General features: G+C 47.3%; 1 protein-coding gene across 4 annotated transcripts; it reads left to right on the top strand.

Annotated features, from left to right (window-relative positions):
• Positions 1-2847: 2847 nt before the first annotated feature.
• LYSMD4 (LysM domain containing 4) lies at positions 2848-9324 on the top strand. 4 transcript variants are annotated; one of them, XM_047738503.1, is made up of 3 exons: positions 2848-2970; positions 4249-4538; positions 6968-9324. In XM_047738503.1, the coding sequence occupies exons 2-3, from the start codon at positions 4257-4259 to the stop codon at positions 7577-7579; spliced, it is 894 nt and encodes a 297-aa protein (XP_047594459.1). In that variant the 5' UTR covers positions 2848-2970; positions 4249-4256; the 3' UTR covers positions 7580-9324. The 4 variants fall into 4 exon arrangements, with proteins under 4 accessions (XP_047594459.1, XP_047594462.1, XP_047594460.1 ...); XM_047738506.1 differs by lacking the exon at positions 2848-2970 and adding an exon at positions 2981-3070; XM_047738504.1 differs by lacking the exon at positions 2848-2970 and adding an exon at positions 3083-3564.
• The last annotated feature ends 643 nt before the right edge of the window (positions 9325-9967 follow it).

Below are 9967 nucleotides of genomic sequence, written 5' to 3'. Positions count from 1 at the left end.
ATGCCGAGTGATATGGAGCACTTTTTCATGTGTCTGTTGGCCATCTGGATGTCTTCTTTGCAGAAATGTCTGCTCATGTCCTCTGCCCATTTCTTGATTGGATTATTTGTTCTTTGGGTGTTGAGTTTGCTAAGTTCTTTATAGATTTTGGACACTAGCCCTTTATCTGATATATCATTTGCAAATATCTTCTCCCATTCTGTCAGTTGTCTTTTGGTTTTGTTAACTGTTTCCTTTGCTGTGCAAAAGCTTTTGATCTTGATAAAATCCCAAAAGTTCATTTTTGCCCTTGCTTCCCTTGCCTTTGGGGATGTTCCTAGGAAGATGTTGCTGCGGCTGAGGTCGAAGAGGTTGCTGCCTGTGTTCTCCTCGAGGATTTTGATGGATTCCTTTCTCACATTGAGATCCTTCATCCATTTTGAGTCTATTTTCGTGTGTGGTGTAAGGAAATGATCCAATTTCATTTTTCTGCATGTGGCTGTCCAATTTTCCCAACACCATTTATTGAAGAGGCTGTCTTTTTTCCATTGGACATTCTTTCCTGCTTTGTCGAAGATGAGTTGACCATAGAGTTGAGGGTCCATTTCTGGGCTCTCTATTCTGTTCCATTGATCTATGTGTCTGTTTTTGTGCCAGTACCATGCTGTCTTGATGATGACAGCTTTGTAATAGAGCTTGAAGTCCGGAATTGTGATGCCACCAACTTTGGCTTTCTTTTTCAATATTCCTTTGGCTATTCGAGGTCTTTTCTGGTTCCATATAAATTTTAGGATTATTTGTTCCATTTCTTTGAAAAAAATGGATGGTACTTTGATAGGAATTGCATTAAATGTGTAGATTGCTTTAGGTAGCATAGACATTTTCACAATATTTATTCTTCCAATCCAGGAGCATGGAACATTTTTCCATTTCTTTGTGTCTTCCTCAATTTCTTTCATGAGTACTTTATAGTTTTCTGAGTATAGATTCTTAGTCTCTTTGGTTAGGTTTATTCCTAGGTATCTTATAGTTTTGGGTGCAATTGTAAATGGGATGGACTCTTTAATTTCTCTTTCTTCTGTCTTGTTGTTGGTGTAGAGAAATGCAACTGATTTCTGTGCATTGATTTTATATCCTGACACTTGACTGAATTCCTGTACAAGTTCTAGCAGTTTTGGAGTGGAGTCTTTTGGGTTTTCCACATATAGTATCATATCATCTGCAAAGAGTGATAGTTTGACTTCTTCTTTGCCGATTTGGATGCCTTTAATTTCCTTTTGTTGTCTGATTGCTGAGGCTAGGACTTCTAGTACTATGTTGAATAGCAGTGGTGATAACGGACATCCCTGCCGTGTTCCTGACCTTAGCGGAAAAGCTTTCAGTTTTTCTCCATTGAGAATGATATTTGCTGGATTTGCTTTTTATTGGACATGCTGAACGAAAGATCAGAGAGTGGCTAATTCATCAAAAATTAATTCAGCCTTGCAGATTCTGACTCCTCTCCCTTTTAATCACATTCTTAAATTCTGATGCCTAGACTTGTCAAATACACCAGGCCATGACCAAGCCCTTCGGTCCACGAGGACAGCTGTGGCTGACAGATGGGCTTTTGGAGTCGGACATATTAGGATTTGGACTTTAATGCTGCCACTTCCTCTGTACCCTGGGTCAGGTCACTTGATGTCTTGCCTGTTGAGCCACTATTTACCGAGTATAGGCTTTGAATTGGACACAGGTTGTGGTGAGCAAAACAGACGATAATTAGGGACCGGTGGATTCTGGCAATAAAACAAGTCCATCAAATGAGAAGTGGGAAGAAGAAACAGAATGTCCTGACAGAGCATGGAGGGAGCATCTAGGTATATGGGCTGAGAAAGGGACTTATCTGAGTCCAGCCATGCCAGCAGCTGAGAGAAGTATGTTCTGTGAAGGGCCAGGTGTGGGAGAGCTAGGTGTTTAAAAGCCAGAAAAAACGGGAGAGTGGATAAAAGGAGTGAGTAAATGGCAGAGAATGCCCTGGCCTTTGTCTGCCAAGATAAAGAATTCAACTTTTATTTTAAGTAGGATGGAAAGCCATAAAAGGGAGAGATCTTACTGTTTTAATCTTTTTGCTTTGTGGTTTAATTTGATAACTACTGAGATGTCATTCCCCCCCATTAACCATTTGCATACTTTGGTGGATTGTCGGCTCATGCGCCCCACCCACTGGGCTGTTAGTGACTTTCTCATTAATTCGATGAGGTTTGTTTCAATTAAGGATTTTAATCTTTTGTGGTGTTTGTTGCATTTATTTTCCCCTGGTTACGGGTTGCTTTTTAATTTTGGTTTCTTTTTTGGCGTGGACATTTTAAACCTTTGTACTTTTAGTGTGTTAGAGTGTTCCCCCACCACTATTAAGCTTAAGGAGTCCCCCACCATCGAAGTTGGGTAAATTGTGTTGTTTGTGGTCCGTGTAGTCGTGGTTCCATGGTTTACACTGGGGGATTTTTCTGTCTTCGTGTGCGGAGAGGAACAGACTCGGTGGTAAGGGCTCAGGATGTGGAGACCCCTGGGTCCCAGGGGGACCCCTCAGCAGGTGGCCCCCACTCTTCTAGGAATCTGCCCCCTCGTTACACAACTGACACAGAGGGCGGGGCTAAAGGCCTCTTGTTCAGGTGAGAAAGCTGAGGTTCCGCAGAACGCTGGGAATCAGTGGTAAGCCTACAGCCGAAGCAAAAACTGCAGCTGGGACGAGCTGGTGCCGCGGTGGCAGGCAGGGGGGCGGGGCGAAGGGAGGGGCGGTCGGGGAGCTGGAGCCCCTCCCCGCCCCCGCCCCCCGGCCGCGTTTCCTGCACTGACCTCGGCACAGCCCGGCTCATTCCAGAGCCCCCCCCCCAGCACTGATTTCATTGGCTGCCTCGCCGTCCCCGCCCCCTGGAGACCTGCTGATTTTCGGGCCCAATCAGCAGGCGCGGCGGCGGCGGCGAGTCTCGGAGGATCCGGGGCGCTGAGGTATCGGGGCTGGCAGGAGGGGCCGCGGCCCTGGAAGGGGGAGCGCGCGGGCCCTCAGCGGCGCCGCGGCTCAGGGGGGTGGGCCACGCTTCTGCCTCGGGTACGAGCCGCCCTCCTGCCTCCGGAGGGGCGGCGACCGCCACCGTCTGCGGCTGGCCAGAGGTGGTTGGGGTGGAGGGCAGAGGTCGGAGGTCGGAGGTCGTTCCTGTGTGGAATGTTGGGGTCCCGCCCATCTAAGCCCAGGAGCGGGCCGCGCCCGGTTTTCTTTTTGTCAGCGCCTGTGTGGGGACCGCCCTCCTTGCACGGAAAGGGCTCAGAGGGAAACTGAGGCCTTGGAGCCGCCGGGGCCTCTGGCAGGCCCTGAGCTCTGACGGGGAGAGCCGCCGCCTCCCTCCTCCGGGCCGGCGGGCCGGTAGGGTGCGGGTAGGAGGCGGTGGGCGGCACGGTCGCGCCGGGGGGCCCTGGCTGTCCCCGAAGGCGCCGCTCCCCTGGGCTCCGAAGGGCCCCACGCCAGCAGTTCCGAGGCTGTCATTCCCCGCATTTGAGCTCTCGTTTCTGGAACCTCACTCGGACTGTTCCGAGAGGGGAAAGCGGGTGGTGTGGCTTTTGCACTTGGCTGGAGGTGAAAATAAAAACCAGGCGTGGGATGTAATGAAGGCAAGGGCACCTGTGAGAAACTGGACGGATTTCGTAGTTCGACAGGAATTTTCTGCCCATCTTGGCTCACATACAACGTAATTCAAGCCTTCGGTATTGGAAATCAAAGTCTTATTCTCATAGTTCTCATAAGCAAGTGACCTTAGTCTTGACCTTCTTGGCGAGGGGACTCTGGAGTGTGTAAAGTAGTAAACCAGAATTGTTCTGTACAAAAGTTCCCGAGTTAAGATCCTCAAAGCAAGGAAGTTGGAACAGCCCTTCCCTCTCATTGCAAGGGTCCCAGCAGCGTCTTTACCCCTGAGACCAAAAAGTAGAAGTTTCTTTATCTGCGTGGGGTTTGGGGGGCGGGGGGCACCACCTATGGATGGATGAGGAATAAGGGGGAAAGGAGGGATTCTTTCGTTCTCTATGCAAAAGGGATGCAATTAAGGGGAAAATGCTGTTTTTACACACCTGCCTCTCACCCCATCTCAGCTAGCATACAGCACGTTGTTTTTTGTACTGATGGCGTCTGCAATGATGAGGGAAAAGCGTAGTCTCTAACAAGACCCTTCTCTTTACTGTAGCCACAGAGGAATGAGTGTGCCTTATGTGGAATTAACCATGGGGTTTGGTTTTCAGTTAAGAAAATGAGGCAGAAGGAAGTGTTAACCAAGACCTTCCAAGGCCCAGCCATTGTCTGTAGGACTCCAACCAGCCACGTTTACATGTTTGAGAACGGTGGTGGGGACTCGGGGGACTCCTCTGAGGAAGAGTCCCACCGCATGGCTCTGCGGCCCCGGGGCAAGGAGCGCCAGAAGAAGGGTGCCCACCACCCTCACCAGCCAGGAGCAGGGGACGTGGTGCTGCTGCAGCGGGAGCTGGCCCAGGAGGACAGCCTCAACAAGCTCGCTCTTCAGTATGGCTGCAAAGTAAGAAACCCCGCAGGTGAAGGTGCCATCTGTCCCTCAGCTCCTGTGTGCTCAGAGGAACAGAGCAATGCCCTGAAGGGTGGAGGCCCTTGCTGCCCCCCAAGAGGTGGTTTGGAGAGGCCTCTTGTAGCCGGAAGGACTCTCCAATCTAGCCAGAGATGGAAGGCAGGTGGGAGTACTTTCAATTCTGAACCTTGAGATCATGAAAAGTGAGGGTTAGGAATCTCACATGTTGGAGCAGTTCCCTCTCTGCAAAGTACTTCTCTCCCTGTCCCTCCACACTGAATTTCAGAAACTTTTTTTTTCTAATTATTTTTTTTAAGTAGGCTCCACACCCAGTGTGGAGACCAATGGCGGGGGCTTGAACTCAAAATCCTGAGATCAAGACCTGGGCTGAGATCAGGAGCCAGATGCTTAGGGGCACCTGGGTGGCTCAGTCAGTTAGGGCCCTGCCTTCTGTGCAGGTCACGATCCCGGGGTCCTGGGATGGAGCCCCAGTGGGGATCTGCTTCTTCCTCTCCCTCTACCCTTCCCCCTGGCTTGTGCTTTCTGTCTTTCTCTCAAATAAATAAAATCTTAAAAAAAAAAAAAAAAAAAGATGCTCAGGTAACTGAGCCACCCAGGTGTCCCCCTCTGCCTCCCCCACCTTTTTTTTTTTTCCTCCAAGCACATTTTGTTTAAGACCTACTAGGGCCAAAGATGCCAGCAGAATTTATCCAAGATTTGTTTGGTAGGCTTGCTTTTTTAGCTGCTTCACTTTTTCTGACCCTTTCTTGTTGCTTATAGCTTATTCGGTCAAGTTTTATGTCCTCTCTTAGAACTGCATGATCTAGCCTTTGTACGCTGTGTATCTATATAACCCTGTTTCTCTCTTTAATTATGTTTTTAGCATTCAGAGTGATTAACATGGCAAAGTAAGTAGGAAAGTATTTATAGAATTGCTGCATTTTCTCCTAGATTGAAACGATTTATTTCATTTTGCTAATGACACTGTTATAACTTTCTGTGGCCTCCCCTAAGGCTATCTAACCAATATATTAGAAACCTTTTCCTCCTTAGTTTCTTGTCCTTTATCTAACAAGGTTCAAATGGTTAAACACATTGTATAGGATGTTGTATTTCCCAGAAGAAATAAACAGGCTGGTCTCTAGGGACATACTGTGGCCTCTCAGTTGTACGGAGATTTTTCTGTAGGCATACTGTGTGGTTTATGGAATGTGAGCTGAAAATGAATCCAACCCCACACTGAGTGGATGCAGTGGGCTTCTTGGAATACTGATGTCTAATAAATCTGTGAAGACGTTATATATAATGCTTCCAAAAGCAAGCAATCTTCCACTTTAAATATAAATTTGGTGTTAATTCCCTAAGGGCAAAGACAAACAGGTCCCAAGCACCTTATGGTTTAGTTTCCAGGTGTGATCGGTTAAAAGTATCTGCCACCTCAATTCAATTAGATGATAAAAACAGTTGCTCAATAAGTGAAATAATAGAGATGATTGAATTAGGTGTTATCTAAAGGTCTGTGGCTGTATTTACACTCTAGTTAGTGGGCTTATGAGTCAAATCTTAAGGTCCACCTCTAATGCTTTCAAGTTAAGTTCCAAACATTAGCTTGAGGGAGGGTTTCTCTTTGACTTAACAGGTCTGCACCACCCCTCCCTTAAGATTCGACTGTGGAAGGAGTTTGTCACGAACTTTGTAAAACTCCTAGTACTGTTCTTTCTCTTCCAGTCCTAAAATTGCAACAGATTTCAGTCCATACTTTCCAGCTTGATTCATGATTTTCTATATGTTTCTAATTATCATAAGTGTTGTGAAATCTTCAAAGTGTATCACCCCTAGGTCCCTTTATTTAGAAAATAAATTTATATGCCATACAGCACTTCTGGGCAAGAAAACATGGTAGAATCATGAGGACATACTCTTTAAGTATTATTACAGTTAAAATAGGTTCTGAGTGTGGAGCTGACTGAGGCTTTGTGTTTGGGGAACCCTAATATAATCAGCTACTGACTTGGGTTCTGATGTGGGAGGGAAGTCAGCCAGATGGGGGCACTGTTGCCTCAAAAGTTAGAAGAAGTAGAAAGGGCTATAAGCTTTTAAGTTGCCATGGTTGGGTTTCACCTAAAAACATTTTGTTGCGGTCACACTTTGAATTAGCAAGAGACTCTTCCAAAACTGATCTTATGTTTTTCAAACTTGTAAATCTGTATGGAAACGTGATGATTAAGCTATACATTCAAGCTGAGTTAAAGCCAAAAAACAGTTTTATTCAGCCTAATTTTGTGCCTAGGTGCGGTTTTCCAATATTCATCAGATTCGTAAGCAGGGTGGGCTTGGCTCCTCTTCCAGAAAGAGCTACTTTTTGGATATTCATTCTAAGGAGTTTACATGTTTTGTGCTGTTTGTCTTCGTGGCTTTCCTAGGTCGCAGATATCAAGAAAGTCAACAACTTCATCAGAGAACAAGACTTATATGCTTTGAAATCTATTAAGATTCCAGTGAAAAATCATGGGATCCTTACAGAGACCCACAAAGAACTCAGACCCCTCCTGAGCCCATCCTCAGAGACCAGAGTGACCTTCGAGGAGCAGCCAGACGCAGATAGAGCAACTGTAGGCGCCGGTGCCCTCTCCAGCCCACTGACGGATTTCTTTAAGGGCATTGACCAGAATATTGAGCGGGCGGTGCAGTCAGAAATCTTTTTAAATGAAAGTTACTTTGTGGAGCCCTCCAATCAGCCGCTGCTCCCGACTTCTCCAAAGACCCCCACGAACGGTGCTGACTGTGGAATTCAGTGGTGGAATGCCGTTTTTATCATGCTTCTAATTGGGATTGTTTTACCAGTGTTTTATTTGGTCTATTTTAAAATACAAGCTACTGGCGAGATCCCCAGTAGCTTGAACACAACTGCTGTCCCCAATGGCTCGATGAGCGTGAGCGCAGTGCCAGGGCAAGCCCCCAGATTAGCAGTTCCAGTGCCAACTGTCCCCTCTGCAGACAGCCAGTTCAGTCCAACCCCCCGGGCAGGGAACTAGCTCTTGTTTCTAAAGAATCATGCCAGTGTTAGCATTTGGCCTCTTAATGTGGATCACCTGACATCAGCCATATCCTAGGGTTCTGCCTTTCCTTTTCTATGACCTACAGACATGTCTCAGAAGCCGCCGTTGTATTCTCCAGAACATTTGACCCTGGGGAATAGGCTGACCTAATCCAAGGCTGTGGGAGCCAAAACATGCACCCCCCCCCCCCGCCGCCCCCCTACATCCAGGAGGTACAGCAAGAGAGGCATTTGCACGTGACACATGCCATTTCTTGAAGGTATATAGTGGACTGGCACTGCGTGGGCCCCCAAGTTGGAAGTGTTTGGAAGTTGAGGAGCAGCCTTGGACCTTCACTGTGGGAGCTTCTGGGGTCAGCTTTGGTCACTTTGCTGTTTGCAGTGTCCTCTGCCGTGACACGTGGTGTTCTTTGTCTCCCTGGCAAAGGTGCTGTCCAGCAGCAGTGATCGTCACCCTGTTTTGGACATGACAATTATAATAAGCCCTATTTCATGTTTGTCCCACCAGTTAGCCTTTTTGAGGCAACCTCACTTCTAGGATCAAAAAAGTCCTGAATCTGAATTGCTCTAATACTGAGTAAATGGCAGGTGTGTACCTTTTACTTCTAGAACTACTTAGGGGTGCACAGGCCTGCTTTAAAGCTGCTGCATGGTACGGCCAGCACTTCCTGGCTAGATCATTTGGAGGCTTTTGCTCAGTTTCCTCTGAGGAGCATCCCCACTGCGGTGGCTAACCACATTACCCAAGTTAGCATTCTTGGGAAGAATTCGTGCTGCCCAGTGTCTAGAGCTGAGTAGGTGCAGAGAGGAAGAGGAGTGCCTATCGCCAAGGTCTCAACATGTGACACTTCTAAGGCCGAACAGTCACCAGTCTGGCATTGCTGAGAGCAGCAACCCCTGGAGGTACCTAGAAGGGAGGTACAGGGAGAATGGGTGTGCTTCCTGCTGCTTCCCTGACTCTATCTAATCTTGGGAAGTCTAGAACCATTGCCCCAGAATCGGGCTCAGTGTTTTTCTTTGGCTAAATACACTTTATATAGTGTAGCTCCTAATGTTAAAAGACCAAACCACAAGCTCCCATCAGCCCAAGGTTTTCCCGTTTACACAGCAGGTGTCTGCTGCAGCATGCTGGAGGCTCAAGGGAGGCCTGGGTCAGCCTCCGGCCTTGCCGGTGGAGCAGGGGCACATGAGGTGAGGGTGAAGGCCTGTTTGGCTGGAGCCCACCTTGGTCCCATGGAAGAGTGGAAATGGGCTTACATGGTTTGGAGGAGCCTGCCATCAGGGAGGAAGACTGCACAAATGCTGAGCTTGGAGGTGGTTTATGTCCCTGGACACATCAGGCCTAGAGATGAATTGAGAAGATTTTGTCATGTAAGAGGAAGGGAGTGTGGTGGTAGAGTGCTTGAAATGGGCTTCTCATTTTTCTCCTCTCAGCTGTGTGGGGAACGATTTGCCCTGGGTTCAATTAGTAAATTTAAAGTATCTTCAGAAGTAAAGCCTTTCTTCAAAACCAGAATGGTCTTCAAGATAAAATGAACTTGTGGATCTTTGCTACAGGAACTGCTTTGATCATGTGAATGTTTTTCCAGAAGTGTGTGCTCACTGTGCCCCTGGAGGCCGCAGGTTCCTCTAACGTATCCTCCTCTAACGCAGAGCCTAGAGACCCACGGGAAAATGGCTTTTGCCAGGCAAAGAATAAATCTATGTATCTCTTTTAAAAAATGGAATAAAATTTCTTCTGTGAAGAAAAATTGAGGAATCTTTTTTTTTCCAGCGGAGGTGGTAATTCAGAATTAAAAGATGTGTGACAATGTTGGAGAACATGGAGGTGCCCATGTCCAGGGGTGTCCCCCCAGGGCTTGTGCTGCTCAAGGTCGAACAGGTGAAGAACAGAAGTGGTAAACCTGCAGGGTCTCACTGATTGGTCTGTACAATGTGCTTTAAACTGGTTTTGTTTAGTATACACAAGAGATACCATGAAGCTGGTTTTCTACACCTTTACTACGTTTATAGTGTCTTGGGAGTTAATGTTTTAAAGAGGTAATTAGAGGGATGCCTGGGTGGCTGAGTGGGTTAAAGCCTCTGCCTTCGGCTCAGGTCATGATCCCAGGGTCCTGGGATCGAACCCCGCATCGGGCTTTCTGCTCAGCGGGGAGCCAGCTTCCTCCTCTCTGCCTGCCTCTCTGCCTACTTGTGATCTCTGTCAAATAAATAAAATCTTTAAAGAAGTAATTAGATTTGATAGGAAATGTTCAGACTTTTTATTGAACTGTAGTGCCCAACACTGTGGACACCTGGAGAATCTATGTCATCAGGAAAATGATGCTCCCGTTTTACCCTGGAGTGACAAGGCTGTGGAGACTAA

This window comes from Lutra lutra, chromosome 7, assembly GCF_902655055.1.
Source record: "Lutra lutra chromosome 7, mLutLut1.2, whole genome shotgun sequence".
NCBI lineage: Eukaryota > Metazoa > Chordata > Mammalia > Carnivora > Mustelidae > Lutra > Lutra lutra.
Note: the sequence above shows the minus strand (reverse complement) of the source record. Positions and strands in the feature narration are given on the sequence as shown.